This window comes from Portunus trituberculatus, chromosome 40, assembly GCF_017591435.1.
Source record: "Portunus trituberculatus isolate SZX2019 chromosome 40, ASM1759143v1, whole genome shotgun sequence".
Classification (NCBI taxonomy): domain Eukaryota; kingdom Metazoa; phylum Arthropoda; class Malacostraca; order Decapoda; family Portunidae; genus Portunus; species Portunus trituberculatus.
The window spans coordinates 13,425,323-13,447,542 of record NC_059294.1 but is presented as its reverse complement, the minus strand read 5'-3'; the positions used below and the strand labels follow the sequence as shown (position 1 = coordinate 13,447,542).

The 22,220-nt window shown below is 37.5% G+C and overlaps 2 protein-coding genes across 2 annotated transcripts in view; one reads left to right on the top strand and one right to left on the bottom strand.

Annotated features, from left to right (window-relative positions):
- LOC123515988 (L-2-hydroxyglutarate dehydrogenase, mitochondrial-like) overlaps nucleotides 1-17,446 on the top strand; it is a 37,086-nt gene extending 19,640 nt beyond the window's left edge. The window contains exons 8-9 of the mRNA XM_045274949.1: nucleotides 8,587-8,713; nucleotides 13,192-17,446. Coding sequence (XP_045130884.1) covers nucleotides 8,587-8,713; nucleotides 13,192-13,443 — 379 coding nt within the window. The 3' untranslated portion in view covers nucleotides 13,444-17,446. The remainder of the gene's footprint in view (nucleotides 1-8,586; nucleotides 8,714-13,191) is intronic.
- Nucleotides 17,447-18,031: 585 nt separating this feature from the next.
- The window catches only part of LOC123515845 (ribosome biogenesis protein BMS1 homolog), a 39,760-nt gene continuing 35,571 nt past the window's right edge, over nucleotides 18,032-22,220 (bottom strand). Inside the window, exon 18 of the mRNA XM_045274732.1 lies at nucleotides 18,032-18,621. Within this exon, the coding sequence (XP_045130667.1) occupies nucleotides 18,421-18,621 (201 nt within the window). The 3' untranslated portion in view covers nucleotides 18,032-18,420. The remainder of the gene's footprint in view (nucleotides 18,622-22,220) is intronic.

The window sequence follows — 22,220 nt, the reverse complement described above, 5'->3', positions numbered from 1 at the left end:
ATAACTCTTAGCAGCTTTGCATCATCAGCAAATAAATCTATATAACTGTTTACCCCAATGTGAATATCGTTTACATAAATCTGAAACAAAATAGGGCCTAACACTGACCCTTGTGGCACTCTGCTAGTTACTTTACCCCAAGATGAGTATGTATCTTGGATCACAGTTCTCATTTCCTTATCCTTCAAATGATCTGTTGTCCATTGTAGCAAAGTTCCTCGCAGTCTTCCTGTGTTCTTTAGTTTACAAAGTAGTTTTCCATGAGGGACTTTATCAAAAGCCTTTTTAATATCCAGGTATACTGTGTCCACCCGTCCATCTCTTTTTTCAAGTCCTGCAATAACTTGAGTAGAAGCTTAATAAGTTTGATGCACATGACCTCCCTGTCCTGAACCCAAATTGTCTGTTTGATACGACTTTCTTCTAGAAATTTAACCCATTTTTCTTTGATAATTATTTCACACAACTTCCCCTAGACACTTGTAAGTGATACTGGTCTGTAGTTTAGTGGTTCAGTTGCCTTTCCTCCTTTAAATATCGGAATTATGTTGGCTCTCTTCCATTCTAGTGGAACTTTCCCTTCATTTATTGAACTTGTAATTAATTTTCAAATTGTATCCAGTATATATATATATATATATATATATATATATATATATATATATATATATATATATATATATATATATATATATATAGGAGGGCCAGCCAAGGGAGAAAAAAAAAAGAAAAAAAAAAGGCCTACTTGAGTGCTGGCTCTCTACAAAGAGGAAAAGTGTCAGCCAAAATTTGGGAGGAAATGCCTCGATACCTCCCTCTTAAGAGAAGACAAGTTGTAGGAAGTCAGAAATGCAGATGCAGGAAAGGAGTTCAAGAATTTACTGGTGAAAGGTATGAATGATTGAGAGTATTGGTTAACTCTTGTGTTAGAGAGTTGGACAGAATAAGGGATGAGAGGAAAAAGAAAGCCTTGTGCAGCGAAGCCGCAGGAGGAAGGGAGGCATGCAGTTTGCAAGATCAGTAGAACAGTTAGCATGAAAATAGCGATAAAAGATAGGAGACGCAACATTTCGGCGGTGAGAAAGAGGCTGAAGACAGTTAGTCAGAGAAAGGGGCCGCCATGGTACAGTGGAACCATGCGTTCTTTGGGGTCCGAGGGGTCTCCAAGCGCACGGGTTCGAATCCTGTCCACGGTCTGAGTGCAGGTTGGGCTTCCTCACTCAAGGCAACGGTTTCCTAGCGGGTGGGCTTTGAGATAGGAGGTACCCTAAAAAGTATCCCCTTTAGCCCATAAATTCCCGTGAAAAGCCCACATGGTATAAAGAAAAAAAAAAAAAAAAAAAAGGGAGTTGATGAGACGAAAAGCTTTTGATTCCATCCTACCTAGTAAAACTGTGTGACTGGAACCCCCCAAACATGTGAAGAGTACTCCATACAGGGGCAGATAAGGCTCTTGTACCGAGTTAGCAGTTGGAGGGATGAGAAAAACTGGCGGAGACGCCTCAGAAAGCCTGACTTCATAGAGACTGTTTTAGCAAGAGATGAGATGTGAAGTTTCCAGTAAGATTATGAGTATAGGACAGACTGAGGATATTCAGTGTGGAAGAGGGAGACAGTTGAGTGTCATTGAAGAAGAGGGGATAGTTGTCTGGAAGGTTGTGTCGAGTAAATAGATGGAGGAATTGAGTTTTTGAGGCATTGGAAACTACTAGATTTTCTCTGCTCCAATCGAAAATTTTAGAAAGATCAGAACTCAGGCATTCTGTGGCGTCCCTGCATGATCTGTTGACCTCCTGAAGGGTTGGTCGTGTCTGAAAGGCTATGGAAAGATGTAGGGTGGTATCATCAGTGTAGAAATGGATAGGGCAAGAAGTTTGATTATGGTCATTAATAAATAATAGAAAGAGAGTGGGTGACAGAACAGAACCCTGAGGAACACCACTAGTATTAGATTTAGGAGAAGAACAGTGGCCATCTACCACTGCAGTAGTGGAATGGTCGGGAAGGGAACTTGAGATGAAGTTGCAAAGAGAAGGATAGAAACCATAGGAGGGCCGTTTTGATATCAAAGCTTTATGCCAGACTCTATCAGAAGCTTTTGATATGTCTAATGCTACAGCAAAAGTTTCACTGAAATCTCTTAAGTTCCTCTTTACACTCTTTTTAACACTCAGCCCGATACATCATCTGGCCCCATTGCTTTTCTGACATCCAATTTATCCAATAATCTTCTAATATCCTCTTTGTGCACTGCAATTTTCTGTAATCCTTGGCAATGCAATGTCCTATTAGATTCTGTGAAATCATCTTCTGCAGTGAGCACCATTTTGAAGCTCTCATTCATTATTTCACACATTTCCTTCTCTGTTTGGTGTCTTCCCTTCTTTAATTATTTTTTCTAATTGTTTCCTTGTTCTTTGTTTTGCCATTTATAAACTTGTAGAAAAGTTTGGGTTCGTCTTTGCTTTTATTCACCACATCTTTCTCAAAGTTTCTTTCTTCCTCTCTCCTTACTCACATATATTAATTTCTGGCATCCTTGTACTGCCGTCTTTTATAGTCATTTCTTTGTTTTATGAGTTTCTTCCATGCTTTATCTTTGCCTTTTTAGTTTGCATGTATCTAGCACTGTACCAAGCATGTATTTTTTTTTTTATTAATTTTATAAACAGGTACAAATTTTTTTATTCCTTCATTATATTTCTTTAAGAATGTCATATTGCCCTTGTACTGTCTTTCTGTACATAATATTACTCCTTTCAATATCAGCAAAATAGATCCTTAATTTTTCAAAATACGCTCTTGCATAATTTAATCTCTCATTTGTAGTCATCTCTGTAACTTATCTCATCTTCCTCCTGAATTTGCATCTCACATGATCACTTCTTCCCATTGGACTAAGATATTGTATGATTGGAGGGGGCTCTGGTTTCTTTGTGAAACCTAGGTCAAGCAATGATGGTTCTTTTTCCCCCCTGTACCTTGTTGATTCCTCCACCCACTGATCCATTTCATTAACTATAGTCAACCGTAACACTTCCTCGCTCCACTGCCCAGCATTATCCATTACTTCCATCTCTCTCTCCAGTTTACTTTTTTGCAGTTAAAGTCTCCAACTTAAAGTATTCTTCTAACTCTTCTTGTCATGTTATGTAGGCACTTAATCACCTCTCTTTGCATATCTTTATGTTCTTCAGTTCCCTATGTACAGGCAACCCCCGCTTAACGAAGGTGTTACGTTCCTAAAAACACTCGTTAAGCGAAACTTCGTTAAGCGAACCGATTATAACAAGTTGAACTTTCACTAAGAGTAAGCAAAGCGAGACTGCATCATAGTATGGTGAAAGGTTTAATGAAAGTAAACATTATGAAGTTTAACATTTAGGCAGTTAAATTTAATTTAAGTCATTATAATGTACACTAATGTATGTATGTGCGTAACTCTATAATGTTGATGATCTTGAATTAATGAAGGGAGGGAGAGTGAAACGGGAAAGACACTAACCGGCAGCCTGTGGAATGTAAACAAAGGGCGCATCATTGTACCGCATACAAAACTTATGTACCACATTTCCACAAGGCTTTCCATTTTATCTATTGTAGAGTCACGAGTTCAGGTGGTTCTTTTAGCTTGCAAGGAAGATACAGTCTCACCAGCCTTCTTAATAGTCTGCTGACTTGAAAATAGTAGAGACAGTATATAGAGTCAAGATGGTGGCCAGCAATGCTATAGTTTTCTCGCCTCTCTTGTGTCTGTGAATAATATCCAGCTTCACTTCGAGAATAAGAGACTTCCTGGTCTTCTTAGGAATGCTAGGCCACATTGCAGGGCGTTTTGGTGGTAAGTTGAGCGAGTGAAGATGAGCTGCTGCTGACACTGTTATGGGAGTGAGTGGTGCGTGTTGTCCACAAGAGGCTTGATCTTGATCTTGATCTTAATTCTACAGGTGTCCCAGGATTTCTCCTGAGACAGGCCTTCGTATTTGCAGCTCCTGGTGTATTCAAAAGCTTGTCGGCTTGTGTGATACGGCAGGGCTTTCAAACTTGCAAATAATTACCTGGATCAAACCGTTAAAGCGAGTTTGGTGTTCGTTAAACGAGCAGATGGTAGTAAAATGAAACCTTCGTTGTTGTGAAATTTCGTTGTGTGAACCTTCGTTAAATGGGGTTGCCTGTATTAGTCTAAGGTGGCACATATGTAACTATAATTTTTCTCTTCTTTAATTCCTCTGTTTTGATAGTCACTCCCTTACTGCCACTTTGTCCTCTCCATATTGCACATCCTCCACACATATATTATCATGAACCATTATTAGCACTCCTCCCCCTTTATCCTTCCTGTCTCTCCTCCAGCTATTATATCCCTCTTTAAAGTTAACATGGACCTGCTCTCTTAATTTTGTTTCAACATTACACATTACATCCAGCTTTTTCTCTTTCAAATAATCCCTAACCTCCAACATAGTTGATAACGACCCATCTATACAGTGATCCCTCGTTTATCACGGTTACTGGATACCAGAACCCTCCCCGCAAAAGGTGAAAAGTAGGATTTACCCCCACTAGGAATTTTCATGTATGTGTATGTGGGTACCAGAATGTTTAAAATATGTAAATAGTATTTATACTTTACATATACAGTATTTTACTTAAATCTATCTAATTATAAAACCTTATACAGTAATTATACATTCTCTCTCTCTCTCTCTCTCTCTCTCTCTCTCTCTCTCTCTCTCTCTCTCTCTCTCTCTCTCTCTCTCTCTCTCTCTCTCATACAATATGTAACACTCACCCTCTTCTGCCGTCTTTAATCATCCAAAAGTTTCACATTTTCACTGATGGTTATCATCTTCCTCTTCCTCTTGGGCTCACTAGAGGAAGCTTTTGCAGGGGCACAGTGCTTAGGCTGCAATGTAAGGGCTTAACAAATCACTACTTAAAAAAAAAAGTTATCGCAGGAGAGTGGAGCGGGAAATACGCTAGCTGACAACCTGTGGAATGTAAACAAAGGGCGCATCATTGTACCGCATACAAAACTTATGTACCACATTTCCACAAGGCTTTCCATTTTATCCAATGCAGAGTCACGAGTTCAAGTGGTTCTTTTAGCTTACAAGGAAGATATAATCTCATCAGCCTTCTTAATAGAGTCTGCTGACTTGAAAATGGTAGACAGTAGATGGAGTCAAGCCATGGTGGGAAGCAATGCTATTAGTTTTCTTGCTTCTTTCGTGTCTGTGAATAAAATCCAGCTTCACTTCAAGAGTAAGAGACTTCTTGATCTTCTTAGCAACGCTAGGTGACATTGCAGAGCATTTTGGTGGCATGTTGAGCGAGAGAAGACGAGCTGCTGCTGAGGCTGTTATTGTTTTGAACTAGGGGAGTGAGTGGTGCGCATTTTGTCCATGAGAGGCTCTGGTGTATTCAAAAGCCTGTCAGCTTGTGTGATATGGTGGGCTTTCAAACTTGGAAAAAATTACCTGGATAAAATATCGTTAAAGCGAGTTTGGTGTTCGTTAAATGAGCAGATGGTAGTAAAAGGAAACCTTCGTTGTAGCGAAATTTCGTTGTGTGAACCTTCGTTAAGCGGGGGTTGCCTGTACATAAAATTTGTATGCGGTACAATGATGCGCCCTTTGTTTACATTCTACAGGTTGCCAGCTAGCATCTTTTCCGCTCCACTCTCCCTCTCTTCATAAATTTAAGATCAACATTATAAAGTTACTTACATACATACATTAGTGTACATTATAATGACTTAGTCTTAAATTAAACTGCTTAAAAGTTTAACTTCATAATTTTTACTTTCATTAAACCTTTTACTATACTATGATGCACTCGCTTTGTTTACTCTCAATGGAAGTTCAAGTCAGGGAAGAAACTTGTTATAATTGTTTTGCTTAATGAAAATTCACGCAACGAACATTTTTTAGGAACGTAACCTGTTCGTTAAGCAGGGGTTGCCTGTACTTGAATTACAGCGATTTTCGTGTTTTCCTGAATTTGTCTCTTTACAACCTCCTGAAAATTTAACTTTTTCCTCTTTTTGTTCCTGCTTCCATTCATTTCATAGTTCCTTCAGCTTGTTTTCACCCAATCCACCTTCTACCCTGTCCACAATCCCATGCTGCACTTTAACCTGTAAGCTCCTTAAGGAGTTTTCTTAGTCTTGGCATGTGGCTTTTAGTACATCATTTTGTTTCTTTATTCCTTGTATATCTTTTTTTAATCCCTACTTGACCTTCTCAAGTTCTACCAATCTCAATTTCAGCTCTGTGTTTTCCTTTGTCAGTCTGTCCTGTTTGTCCATTATTCGATGTCACTTCCTTCATGTACCTTAACTCCCTTTCTACGTTGATCAACCTTCTCATGCTACCTCGTTTGTCCCTGAGTCAAGAAAAATCTTAGCCCTCAGTTAGTTTCCTTAGTCCAACAGGAGTTTCAATGTACCGTTGGTTTTCACACGATGGTGTATGTTTTGATTCTGTCATACGTTTGGCAGCACTACTCTATTCCATCTCTCTGTCGTCCTTCTTTCCGTATATACAATCCAAAACTTATTTAATATGGAGACAGTAGAACCTATGGCCCCCTTCCTCCCCTATACATACATCTAGGCTAGTCTCCAGTTCCTGTTGTAGCTTTTTTTTACCTGCGAGCTGCTTGGATATGTCCGGTCTTCACGATGTCTACGCAGTGTGTGTGTGTGTATTTACCTAGTTGTAGTTTTACAGGGCCTGGGCTTTATGCTCATGTGACCCAGTCTCCATATCTACACTTATCCAATCTTACTTTAAAAGTATGCACACTCGTTGCAGACACTACTTCTTTATTTAAACTGTTCCATGTCTCAATACATCTTTGCAGGAAACTATATTTTTTAATATCTCTCAGACATCTTCCTTTTCTCAGCTTTTTACTATGCGATCTTGTGCTACGAATGTCATGTTCTTCTCTCAGGATCAGTTTCTCATTATCCACTTGGTCCATTCCGTTGATCAATTTATAAACTTCTATCAGATCTCCTCTCTCCCTTCTTTGTTCCAGGGTTGGTAGATCCATAGACTTTAGTCTCTCCTCATATGTCATCCCTTCAAATTCTGGAACCATTCTTGTAGCCATTTTTTTGTAGTCTCTCCAACTTCCTTATGTGTTTCTTTTTTATGAGGGGTCCACACTGCTCCTGCATATTCCAATCTGGGTCTTATTATAGTACTTATCAATTTCTTCATCATTTCTTTGTCCATGTAGTGAAATGCTACTCCAATATTCCTTAGCAAATTATATCTTTCTCTAAAAATTCTATCAATATGGCTTACCGGTTGATTGTTTTCTTCCATCGTCACTCCTAAGTCCTTTTCCTTTTTTACTTTCTCCAGTTCTACTCCATCTCCCATTTCCATGACATGACTTTTGTTCACATTGAATTCCATTTCCCATTTTTTACTCCATTCCCAGATCTTATTTAGGTCTTCTTGCAGTATTTCACAATCCTCCTTTTGCTTTATAACTCTGCACAATTTTGTATCATCTGCAAACAGATTTATGTAGCTGTTCACTCCTTCTGGCATGTCGTTAATATAAATGAGGAAAAGTATTGGTGCCAATACTGATCCCTGTGGCACTCCGCTTTCTACTGCTCTCCACTTGGACTTCATATCTTTAACTACCGTCCTTATTTCTCTCCCCCTCAAATAATTTTCTATCCATCTCAATGTGCTTCCTTTTAAGCCACCCTTCTCCTCTAACTTCCATAGTAATCTTGCATGTGGCACTTTGTCAAACGCCTTTTTTAAATCCAAATAAATACAGTCAACCCATCCCTCTCTCTCTTGTACTCTATCAACTATTCTAGAATAGAAACTCAATAAATTAGTTACACATGATTGTCTTTTTCTAAAACCAAATTGGCTATTTGATATTAATTTGTTGTCTTCAAGGAACTCGATCCATTGTTTCTTTATTATTCTTTCACACATCTTGCATATTACACTAGTTAGTGATACCTGTGTGTAATTAAAAGGTTCTTCCTTCCTTCCGCTCTTATATATGGGAACCACCTCAGCTCTTTTCCATTCTACTGATACTGTTCCATTTTCTATTGAGCACTTTATGATGTATATAGGACTGTGTGTGTGTGTGTGTGTGTGTGTGTGTGTGTGTGTGTGTGTGTGTGTGTGTGTGTGTGTGTTTGACTGTTCGATCTGCTGCAGTCTCTGACGTTACCCTACGCAACGAGCTCAGAGCTCATTATTTCCGATCTTTGTATAGGTCTGAGACCAGGCACACACCACACACCGGGACAACAAGGTCACAACTCCTCAATTTACATCCCGTACCTACTTACTGCTAAGTGAACAGGGGCTACACGTGAAAGGAGACACACCCAAATATCTCCACCCAGCCGGGGAATCGAACCCCAGTCCTCTGGCTTGTGAAGCCAGCGCTCTAACCACTGAGCTTGTGTGTGTGTGTGCACGCGTGCATGCGTGCGTGCATGCATGCATGCATGCATGTGTGTGTGTGTGTGTGTCATTAAGATGCAATAAAATTTTACTTTGTATTAAAGATAGTCATTAATTTCAGATGGACTGATATTGATCTTCGTGAGTTATGGGAATCCATCACTTACCGTGGTTTCCAAAAGCTTGCCTTGAAATATGTAACTTTTGGTTTTAAAGAGGTTCTTCGATCTGCTATCCCAAGGCTTCAGGTATGGTCATTATTATACTGAGTTCAGAAATATTTGATTTATTGTCTGTATAAGGAACCTACAATCACAAGTCCAAGTACCATCTATATCTGTGAACTCATCATCTTAACTTCTTTGCTAATAGAATCCTGTATATTCATCCATTTATGTGTGTCTACTATGTATTTAACTGCTTTGCTGGTTAGTAATTTCCTTTGGCCTTTTGTTAGAGGCAATCTTTCTTCAAAAGAGACAGGTTGACCATCAATACTTTGGCATCCTTGGTTCTAGAGCTATCCTGATTCGGCTATTTCCCTATATTAACCTTTTGACACCTCTAATGTACCTTCTACTTTGTTTTAAAAAAGACTTACATAGTGTGCTTAATATGCCAAAAAAAAAATTTAGAAATATGCCAAAAAATATTTTTGAACTTACAGTGGTACCTCAAGATACAAATTTTTGTTCGATGATGGAGCTCATATCCCAAATTGCTTGTATCTGAAGACCAATTTTCCCCATTGAAATGCATTGCAATGCCATTAATCCATTCCAGCCTCCCCAAAAAAGCACCCCCTTTTTTTTTTTTTTTTGTTGTAAGAAAAAGCTATTTATAAATAATAGATATTGCATAACAACATAATAAAACAGAATATGAATAGATAAACTGGTTTTATAAAGCACAGTTGTACCTTGAGATACAAGTTTAATTCGTTCCATGACAGAGCTCATATCTTAAAACAATATTTCTCATTGAAATGCATTGAAATGCCATTTATCAGTCTCAGCCTCACACCCTCCCTCCCTTTTCTTTTTTACGTGATAAGAAAAACATAACAAAAGAGAATATAAATAGATGAGCTACTTTTTAAAGTATATTTATCTTGGAGGGATACATTCCACGTGACGTAACCCCACCACAACTTGCCCCCTACCCTTACTTGGGACTGTCGATCAGCTGGAGTGTACAAATATAGCTACCCATAGGAGACTGGCTTCTCTAATAATTACAGATGACCTTGTAAACATTATTCATAGAATAAGTGAGGTGTTCAGAATAGTAGTGACGTAAGTGCCATCCCGGCCGATTTTGAGGTTTTGTATAGCATTTTCTTCATCTCGCCTTCAGCTTTCTGAATCTGCAATGTCCAAGTCAAAATTCGGCCCGCAACATGGTCAAAATTCCCATTCTTTTGAGGGGTATGCACGGCCATGTGGCCGTCGACAAAAAAATAATGCACCTCTCGTGCTCACTCAATAATGATGTATGTACTCAGGCAGGCAATGGGAGGCCTGCATTTTCACGCTGGTGTGTCTCAGCAAGCTGTGGTATAGCAGTATCTTCTTCCTATTGTGTTTGGCTCACATGTGTGCTGTCAGAAGTATTATGGCAATAAGGGTGAAATTCTGCTAATAATAAAGACATTAATCAACCGTATCGGCATTACATTAAAGTGACCGCACAGTAAATTTTGCACCAACATATCTCCACCAGCTTTACACAGTAACTTTTATTTTTATTATTTTTAATGGGTGGAGGTTGTTTATTATTAATATTACAATTAATTTTTCATTCTGAAAATACAGGTGCCCCCCTCTGGAAAAATGCAGTTAATGAGCAACTTCAGAACCTAATAACATTTTGCTTACAATGGTTGCAAAGCCCTGTTGTAGAGCTTCACTTTACAAAAAACTAGAGCTTTCTACCTCATCTCAGTAAAAGGTTATTGCGTTCTGAATGTTACAAAACTTTAATTGCGTTTTTCAGTTTTTTTTTATTTTATTTTTGGCGCTTACGTCACTACTATTCTGAATGCCTCAAATGAAGCTTTAATTAGGCAAGAGAGAGAGAGAGAGAGAGAGAGAGAGAGAGAGAGAGAGAGAGAGAGAGAGGCCTTGCTGCCACCACCTCAGAGGTTTGTTTACATTGTTGCCTCCCTCAGTGAGAAGTGTCAGTGGAGGAGGTAGGCAAGGAAGGGAGAAATTTGTTTCGCCTTTTTAATTTACGTACATATGTATACTTACTTTATCAGTGCATAAAAAATGTATAAATAAAGCAAAAGTTTATTTAATATTCTTACCTTAGACTTAGAGACTGACATTTTCAGCCAGTCGTGGTGAATGGCATAGGAGGAGGGAGGGAGGAAGGGATGCAGACACCATTCACATGTAAATATTAAATGTAAATTAAAACTGCACTTTCTTTAAACAAAAAAATATAAGTAAATAATGTGAAAATGATGAAAGAACGATCACATTGCACAAGACCCACGGGAAACACATAGATACTAGCTCAGCTGAGGCTGGACTGATGCACCAACTAGCGGCAGCATCCCGAAGGACGACTCATATCCCAAACTTCTGCTCATATCTCAAAATAAAAAATGGACCAAATCATGGGTCGTATCTCAAGGTATTACTGTATGTTTATCTCGGAGATCAGGGGTACATTCCGCCGCTTCTTGCCCCCTCCTCCCCCACTTTAAACTGATTCAGCTGGACTGTACAAATATAACAAGTATTACTCATGAAATAAATGAAGTTTTAAATAGGTAAGAGAGAGAGAGAGAGAGGTTGCAGAGGTTTGTTTACATTGTTCTCCTTGGGGAGTTAAGCATGGGTGAAGGAGGTAAATAGTGAGGAGGTTTCGCCTTTTCCGTTATGTACATGTGTATGCTATATTAATGCATAAAAAATATGTAATATAAAAGAAAAAGTTTCATATAGTGTTCTTATATTGGACACAAAAGTCTGGAGGTAATGGAGGAGGAAGGAAGAAGGGAGGGATGTAGGCACCATTCACATCTAAACATTAAATGTAAACTAAAACCACTTTCTTTAAACAAAAAAAAGTTTAGTAAATAGTATCAAAAGGATGAAAGAACAATCATAATGCACCAGATCTTCAGGAAACATGTGGATACTAGCTTAGCTGAGGCTGGATTGATGCACCAACTAGTGGCAGTATCTTGAAGTACTATATGTATCTCAAAATTTCATTCATCTAAAAAAAAAAAAAAAAAAAAAAAAAAAAAAAATGTAACTCATATCTCCAAAAAAACCCTCATGTCAAGCAGCTCATATTTCAAGGTATTACTGTAGTTCAATAGCTTCTGTGGCAAATGTAAATGAAAAACATGTTTATCATTAAACTAGAAACAGGAAACAAACCTGGAAAACTTGTGAATTTGCTCTGGTGCTTCTTCCTAGTTTGTAAATTGTCTTCTCAATAAACCTTGTTCATTAGAATGCCATTGCACTTCTAAAACATATGGTGTTTCCTAATTGTGTCAATTTTCTGATTATAAATATTCCATGTTATGCTAGTCTGTGTTGTTTAATTGAGGCCCCACCCGCAAGAGTGGGATAACCCTCAAAGTTGCTGGTTTTGAGCTACGGGTGGGAACTCGTTGATAAGGGTTGTAGAATTCTTGTGGAAGTGTCGGCATCACAATATTCGACCTTCCTGATGATGTAATTAAGGCTCAAAGTCGGGGAACTTGGTGAAAAAATTTGGCCAGACTAAGTATCCGAAATCCCTGCAAGAGAGGGACAAGCCTCACACATGGGTGGAGGTGCTGAACCAATCAGCGCGGAGGATTTTGCTGTGCCCCCACAGCCAGCTAATCACATGCGCCACTCTTCCGTCCATTGCCTCCTATGCCACCTTCACACAAACAGACCAGCTGATGACATCCTGGACTACTAGCAGCAGTGGGAGAACCAAAATTAAGTTTCACAAATTCCATCACTGTGACCACCAACCTTGTGTGTGGGGTGGAGGGATGGAAGTAAATCCCCAATTAACTCTCTTTATTCGGTTGGATGGGGATTTATTTGGTTGGTAAATCCGCTAAGGGCATTATCTGGAACAAAAAGGAGTTCCTAATGATGAAATTAACTGTCTCAAGCTAGTATAAAGGATGAGAATCAACCATAGAATGCTTACAATCAGTAATACAATAAAAGGAATAATATTTTATTAGGTATTTGGGGTAGGGAGGTAAACAAAATGTTCTGGTGTGGGCATTAAAATTATTATGTAATAGAAATCATATAACGAGAAAAAGCTAGACCAGACCTTTCATTTCATAAATAATAGTTATACATTGTGTTCGTTTTCATTACCCTGAGAATTGAGAAACTTTGAGCGCAATTTTCTCGAAAGTAGGGTCGTGAAGGTTATCCTTATCTTGCGGGTGGGGCCTCAATTGTGCATATTTAAAAAATTCTGACTCACTTCAAATGTTTCACAAGAATATTTGCAGTTGCTATAACCTTTTATATTTATCATCATGCATGATCTACATTGAAACTTTATCATGGAGAAGCAACATTTGATTGGAATGGTGGAGACACTTTCTGTTTATCCACAAACTATAATGTTTAAATTAGTATGAGTGAAGTGTAATGATAGTTGTGTGCAATTAAGCTTTTAGTAGTATAAGAACATGTTGCTAATATCCATGTTTGGTATTACATTGTGTTATGGTTTTCAGGTAGCAACTCTACAGAAATATATTCCTGAAATATCTGCCAAACACATCACCCGTGGCCCAGCTGGAGTACGTGCACAAGCAATGAATGTTGATGGCTCACTAGAAGATGACTTTGTATTCCATAGAGAAACAGACTGCAAACTGGGTTCTCGCATTCTTCATTGTCGCAATGCTCCTTCTCCCGGAGCCACATCATCACTTTCAATTGCAAAGATGATTGCTGAAAAATGTAAAGCAGAATTTGCTTTATGAACTGCTCCAAAACACAGTAGTAAGTTGTGAAATCAAACGATGTGATAAAATCTAAAGAGAGTTGTTTCTCTCCATTAAATAACTTTCATTTTTAGAGAATCAGAATGTCTAAGATAATGGTTATTTTATGTGCAGTATAAAAAATTTATTTTAATAATTTGTGTAGGTATCAGTATATCTTGATACTACCATCACAAGGATACAAATATGAGATCTACCATCACAAGGATACAAATTTGAGATGCAGTCAAAAAGTTTCATAGCTATTTCCATTGCAAGGAAACAGAGCTAGGTTACAGTCATAAGTGCCCAGCAGAAGTAAGCAGTAACTTTTATGTCATTATGCTAAGGAGTGTCTACCATTGGGACCTGTGCTATATTAGTTTTTCCACTCATTCACATGCTCTCACATTTTCAAAATGATCTTCAGAATGAGCAATGAGCAAATACCTATCAAATTGTTTTAGACTTACTGAAGTGGGCAAGCTAGTTTGAGTGATGTACATAATGCACTGAGGGATGCTGTGGCAATAAGACACCCCTACAGGAGTGCGTCTCCCAAAAGATAAAATTTCATCAAGATAATTGGAGCACTATCAAGGAAGTTGTGTACAGCATTTTTGTAATATCAGCATGTGTACCAGAACAATATATGCCATTATGATGAGAACATGCACTGTGTCCCTGCTGAGTTTCCACTTGGGCAGGCTGCCTTATGACCCCACCAACACTTCCCATGCAGTATTGAAAATATGCATAGCTTTTCTCCAACACCAGGACACCTTATATACCTGATTTGTCACTCTGTGCCTACATTCTCTTCTGTAAGATTAACTTTGAAACAAAGGATCATGATTTTGATATAAGGAAAGATGCAGCATGTTACAAACATTTGACAATCTTAATACCAAGACTTTCGGAAAATGTCCTAAGCATGGCAGAAACACTGTGGATGATGTATCACTGCATCAGGTGGTAATTGTGAAGAGGATAACATCCAAAATTGAATAAGGTATGGATTTTGTATTTGTAAACAATCTGTAACCTATGATAGTATCTCCTACCTCAGAATCAGTTCATTTACTGAGTCCATTTGCTCATTTACTTACCTCATTATTTGTTTGAAATCATTTCCTGTGAGAACATCATAATTATTTCAAACTATCTCCGTAGGATTGATTCTGGGTTTTTTTTTAAGCTACTTGATGGATAGCAGGATTTTGTTGCACTCACCTGTTAATTCTTTCATGCAACTAGAATATGAATAGTAAGGACTATTCTACATAAGAACAACTCTGTGGATGATATATATTGTCATAAAAAGCCTTAAAAGTATATTTTTAACAGCATTTGATACAGCAATCTGATAACACCACCACATAAAAATCATATGGGTGGTATCTCATTTTATGTCAGTTTAGTGTATCATAGATTTCAGATGTTCCTTTAACATTGTGATATGTAATATATATATATATATATATATATATATATATATATATATATATATATATATATATATATATATATATATAATATAATATAATATAATATAATATAATATAATATAACAACTAATCATAGATCCCCAAGTTCTTCCACCAATGGCTGATATAGATTGTGTTATTTTCATGTTTTTTTCTCTTAACTGTTTATGCTGTTTTTAAGTTGTCCATTTAAAGAAAAACTCATACATTGCTCACCACATCTTGCCTCAGACTCAGGTTCCAGCCAACATTACTTCCTATTTGTGATACAGGAAAGTTTGGTTGTGGATAGTATGTAGAATGCTGGTAGCTGTTGCCTGGTGTGGTTAGCATGCTTAGTTCCCACTTGAATGGTGCAGAGTTTACATCCTTTGTAAGATGAAGACTATATTGATGGGGTCCTTTCTTACTGTAGGGCACTTGCTCACATTACAAAAAGTCAGTAGATACATAGATACTGTAGATAAAGTTATTAATAACCCATAGTTTAAGGGCCAGCAATCCTCATTTTATTTATTTACTTTTTTATTTATTTATTTTATTTTATTTATTTATTTATTTTTTTTTATTTATTATTATTTTTTCATTTTATTTTATTTTATTTATTTTCTTTTGTGATGTCTTGATTTCATGTTTGTTCTTAAGGAATAGAAATCACACAATAATATCAGTATGAGTTGAGCTGTTAAGAATGGAAAACAGAATTACTGATGATGTCAGAAGTGAGCACCAAGAGATATCGGATTCTGCCCAAGTTTGTAATATTAGAACTTCAGATACAGTCTGGTGGAACAGGTGTAGAAGTATACATTACTTAGTTCTTTTAGGGACAGGCTAAACTTGCCTACAGGGATACTGTTTACAACCTATACCTAAGCACAATTCAATTTGATATAAAATGGTGCATATTCCTTAGGATTAATTTTAGAGTTACAATCTACATATTTTAAGCTTATCTTTACTTAATAGTTTGTTGTCAATTTTTGCCTTCACTTTTTTTTATACCTGAGGTGCATTTTTCCAATATGTCTGTAAATGTGTTATGTAGAATCATGTATGTGCATCAAACTGAACCAAAACCAAACATCATGTAAACTAGTTAGCTTACTGCCACACCACATTAACTTCTGGTTGACATTAATAGTGTTGGATCTGTTTATCTGTATGCATGTTAGCAACAGTGTACTGAAAGATGTACAGCATTCCTATGCAGTATACTAGTCTTGTAAAATGTGAATGCAACAGAACAACTAACTTGTAGAATGACTATGGAGTGTCTTTTTACAGTCAGTATAGTAATAGTATACGTGTATATATATATATATATATATATATATATATATATATATATATATATATATATATATATATATATATATATATATATATATATATATAGTACTTATTAAACTAAGCATATCAATAAAGTAACTCTTCACTGTGAGAAATGTTCACAGCCATCAAAGACATTACATTTTAAGCAGTATATATCAAAATGTACATCATGCATCATCAGGACAAGTTCTGCTCCATCTTATAGATAAGTTTGCATCAAGCTGATGTATTTAAGGTATATTACAATGGAATCTCAGTTCTCAAACTTAAATTGTTCCTGAATTCTCTTGAAATTCAAATTCTTGGAAAACCAAATTATTTTCCCCATAGGGATCAACAAAAACTTGATTAATCCATTCCTAGACACCCGTCCACCACAATGGTCCTACTGGAATAATGGCTGTTTCACAACACTTCCAGCTCAGGTATTATTTATCCAGAAAGAATGTATTGAATGAACTTATTGACAAACTTGTCAGAAGCCACTGTTTAGACCATGCAGGTTGTCACCAATCTAGTGAAGGGAAACCTTACAGAGTGACACAGAGTGAAGGAACTCACCTCTCACAATGAAGGCAACTGAAGCAAGTGAGTTCAAAATTTTGTTAAGAAAACAATTTATTTGAAAATGGAGTCATTTGGTAACTGAGGTTCCACTGTATACATAGATTTATGGAACGAAAAAATTTTGTGTATAAGAGTTTAGTGGAATTAGAATTGGAGTGCAATGCAATAAAAGTATTGAATAAAGGTTCCTTTCAGTTTTTATATAGTGGTAGGATTTATTCATATTTTTTTGTACAGTTAGGGCTATGTCTAAAAGTTTAAGTTTGGCTGACAAAGGATTCAGGGATTCAGTCTGAAACATGATTCCAAGGAATTCTTCATTTGCAATTTCATGTGGTTCTTTTGCTTTTGATACACATCTTGTTCTTTCATTATTTTCTTTATTTCTTAGTGTGTGTTATTATTTAGCTTGCTTTAAATGGTTCAGTGGTAATGACCATGATCATGATGGAAGTATGTGTTAATAGTAGTAGTAGTAGATGCTTGGGTATTGGTATGCCATTGAATAATCAGCTCCTTCAGGGTGGGTAAGGTCTACTGTGTATTGCACTGGGTGATCAGGCATAAGATTGTTAACTGTCACAAAGAAAAATTAAACGTCATTATTTTCTTTATTGTTACTGACTTTTCTTTATTGTTACCAACTTATTATTTAGCTGAATGAAGCCTGAATAAAGCAAAAATGAGGCATTCAGTTCCTATATTTGTACTAGCATCTATATAGTTGTGATATTCTCCAAATTTTGAGAATCATTTTGTTGATTTGTTTATGATTAAGATGTTTAATTATATATAATTAGTTATGTAACTAAGTTATAATTTGTTGTAACCAAGCAAAATGATGATACACATGTTACTATGGCATGGACTAGAATTCTTCCTGTCCAATAGTGTTACCAAAATTTTTGCTTTGTTCTCATTGTTGCTAGCAGGATTACAAGATATGGAAAGAAAAACTCGAGGCTGAGGTGAAGGTTAAAGCACTCAAGCGGAGGTTTCTACCACTGCCTGAACCATAACTTGAGTTCTTCCAGCAGAGGAAAACTTGTAGTTCTTTGTTAGTCCCTTGTAAGCCAACATCCAACAAAATGCTAGAGGTAAATATAATCTCTTTTTTTTCAAATTGTTTATTATGCTGTACTCCAAGCTGTTTACAATGTTATATGTAGATAGTGAAAATACTTTTTTCTTTTCATTTTCATCTACCACACTACAAGAGTCGTTTGCCACTCTTTAAACAGCACAATCATCCAAACCTGCAGCTTTCATACCCATCACTGCATACTTCATGATCAAAATAATTACACTTAGATCATGGATTCATTCCATTGACATCTGTTATGGTTAAGTATGACTACATCAATTCTACTGTTGAGCCCTGATCCCAGTCTTTATGATGTGCAAATGACCACACAGTGTGAACAATGAGGAATGGTCTTTCCCTCTTAGAGGTCTTGCAGCTTTCATGTACAAGAATACTTGAGGTGATTGTGATTGCATATGCAAGGATGGGCATCTTGCTTCAGATATTCCCTCTTTTCAGTGGATGTCAGTCAGGTATGCATGTGCATGTACAAAAATATACTACTTAAACAATGTCTTTCTTCCCATACTTTTTACTCTTAATTCTGCAAGCTGCAGCCTTCTTTCGTTTTTCTCTAACTTGACGCATATGTTCACGCTCACCAATATCTTTCTTGAACTTCTTTCTACTCTCTTCTTTCTCTTTCTCTTCCCTTTGAATCTTGTCTTCCATCATTGTCTTCAACCGCTTCATGAAACTATCCATCTGTAAATATTATAATAGGAGATGAATTAGAATAATTGTTATACCACTTGTAAATATTATAATAGGAGATTAATTAAAATAATTGTTATACAGTGGTATCTTGGTATATGCCCACTTTGGGGTAAGGTCCAATTTAGTCTATATGCTGTTTGGAAGAAAGAAAAAACTTCTATGGATAAAAAATTAGTCATGACACCTTGCACTATCACATCTAAATATTGTTTATTTTGCACCATCTTAAGTCCTTCCCCAGCTTGTTGTAACTTCACTCTGTCACTATGTTTTAGTTTTTCATCTTTTTCCGAAAACTTTTATTCTGGCTTGTAAGTATTAAACAGAATGATTATGCAGCCCACACATCATTCTTTCAGTTATTCTGCCTGCTATTGTAATGCTACATGTTCCTACTATGGATCACTGGTCGAGATCCTATTCTTTATCTAACAGAGCTTTATTGATCACCATACTCATAGTTATTGTACTGCATCCTGCCTGGAGTTGCCTAGGCTTGCTGTACCTGTTTTTGGGTAGTACCCATGGAGCACAGCGATTATCTGGATAGGTCTTTATCCTCTCTCACCACATAGGAACTTTGTTGCTAGTGCCTACAACAACTGCAATCATGTAGGATATTTTAAAATACAGTGGGGACTCAATACTCAAATTTAATTAGTTCCAAATGGCTGTTCGAGTATTAAAAAGTTCTACTATTGATACCTATAAATCAGGTAATTCATTCTAATCTTAACAAAACCAAGTTTATAAAAATTTCAGCTGGCTGAAGGAGAGGAGTCAACATACCAACATCAGGGAACTGTTGGTTTCCTTCCTCCTTAAGTAAACAACATTCCCCAAACAGATTACTGTCTGCTATGAGATGAACAACACAACAGCAGTCTACTACATTGTTTGCCAAGGCACCTCTAGATCCAAATAGCTGTTGTTTCTGCAGCAGATTTTTCATCTATAGTCCGTTCATCCAAAGAGTCCAGGGTGGCAAGTTGCACATTCAAAAATAATGGGCAAGTCCGATCCCAAGTGGTGCGGCACGTCGTATGTGCCACATGCGACGTGCCATATGCAACATGCCGCGCCACTTCGGTGTGAAAGGTTTCATGTGTTTCCGGATGTTCATTTTCACGTGGCACACCACGTTGCTTGCCACGTGTAATGTGCCACCTTGGTGTGAAAGTGGCCTAAGAGGGAGTTATCCCACCAAATCCCTGCCTGATCCCTTTGTGGTCCCTAGAAAAAGTTGTAGGATTTTTTTTCAGGGACCTCAGTACAACACAGAGGCACCGACATCTGGTCTATTCATGAAAGTGTTGTTCTCAGTTGCTCTGGCAACAGGGTTTGGAGCATCACAGCTGAAAGCATTAATGCGTTTTCCCCAGTGGACTTGATTCCCATCAGAGAGCTCTCTGCTGTTTTTCTCTCCCTCTCACCCAAGGCTCTGGGCAAGAATGAGCAAGAGGATCATAGGCTTCAGCCAATAGTAGTTCTGGCTTGGAAGGTGGGTGATGACTTTCACTTGTGTCCAGTTGCAGCTCAGGAAGTACTTATTCCATGTTTGGTTCAAGTGATACTGATGTCAAGGTGGTTTCATGATGCAAAAATGGGTCATCCTCTCTCTGGTAGGGAGATTAAAGTAGCTGATCCAGATCATGTCCCACCCCCCTCTCTATGCTTATGACATGAGGGGTATAGAAGCATCACTCGTCTCCCTACACATACACTCTCTGCATAAGGTGTAGGAAGGGGGCCAGTATAGCATGGCTTCCTGCTTCATCGTTCAGTATCTTTTTCATGTGGTCTTAGACGTGTCATGTGTTGCATTGGGTCTCCCACCACCTGAGAGATCTCAGATGGTGGGAGGGATGACTGGCCAAGAGTTTCCAGAATAAGGTATTCATTAATTAATGCTCTTGTTTTTTTGCAATAAATTCATACTCTCTTTGGGCTTGTGGGCAATTGCCTTTCTTAACCCCATGGTGATGTAGGGGACTGTTTGCTCTGGCTCTGACTGGCCAAGAGTTTCCAGAATAAGTCATTTTTTTCCCATATAAGTTCATACTCTGTTTCTTTGGGCTTGTGGGTACTTAAACGTCCTTAACCCTACAATGATGTAGCGGACTGTTTGCCCCAGCTCTTGTGCTAGGTAGCAATGTGCACTAGTTCTGAAGGGAACCTAAAATGACTGCTTTAAGGTACTAAATCACAAGCCCCTTTTCCCTAAATCCAGATGTGGGATAAGGTTGCCAGTTTCCCCAAGGGTTTAACCCTGTGTTGCAATCGTCTTCTCTTGCTACCAATGTGCACTAGCTCTTTTCCTGGACCTAAAATAGGCTTCTTGTATCTTAAAGCTATCAATATTACATGCTTGAATACATAAAAGGAAAAACTTCTGGTTCCTGCTGAAATGGGTATGCATTTCATACATCTTACATGCCATCAAATACAGTATGTATTTTAATATTAAGCAATTTTTTTTTTCATTTTTCAATGAAACACTCAAGTTACGAAAAGAAAAAATTAAATAACAAATTCAATCCTTATAAATGATATTTCAGTTATAAGCCGTGTTTTCACGGTAAAACTGTCATAGCTATGTCACAACTTGCAGCCATCTTGCTCAAAAGTGTTTTTCCGTGCAAGTTAACTTGACTTCAAGATGAGTTGATCTTGCCACCAGCTCAAGACGCTCCCATCCGTTATTGATATGACGTCACAAACTCGAGTCATGACGTCATATACACAGAAGTTGTGTGTTTGTGCCTGTACATCACATAAAAGCATAATATTTTCACATTAATGAATGTAAACTGCCTTACCAGTGTTGAAGGTAACATCCCACTTGCCCATGATACCCTTTAAATAGTGTGGTGATGACGGTGTGGCATCCCACACCAGTCGCCAAGGCAGCTACCATTCAAATATTTTGCTGCACAGGTATGGTTTATTTAGCTGCCACGAATGAATGTCTTCAATTAATGAATATTGAAGGCCTCACATGAATCTCATTATATATTTTTTTTCCCATATGGACATTAATGTCACTTAAACTGTATAAATTAGTGTTTTGTAATATCAGAATAGTATTTCGTAATACAGGGGTCCTCCCTTAATGTGCAGGAAAGGGGCCAAGAAAATGTGCGCATACATCGAAAAATACTAACCAAATAATAGAACCCTATGTTATAAATAAGATTGGGACTAGGACCCACCATGACTGACCCCCTGAGACTTTCCCCAAAAGGGCCCCCATATCGATCATTCCTGCACTGCGTTCTTTATGGCATCTTTACATTTCATCATGTTACGCACTGTGGACTCTATTAATAGAGTAAAATCTGCCTATTTCATGGAGCTTCGTACCTGCCTCAACCTTGGCTATGATGTCTAGTTTCTCTTGAAGGGAAAGTATTTTACATTTCTTGATAAGCTATATCCGTAACACCATTCATTCTCTTAAGTATTTTTGGAAGAAGCCATATTCAGAAACCTAAAAGATCACAAATATTATGTATCACCAATCTACAAAGGTCAAAAATAACATAATGCTTAGCAAACATGAAACTGCAACACAGGCAAGCTGGTAC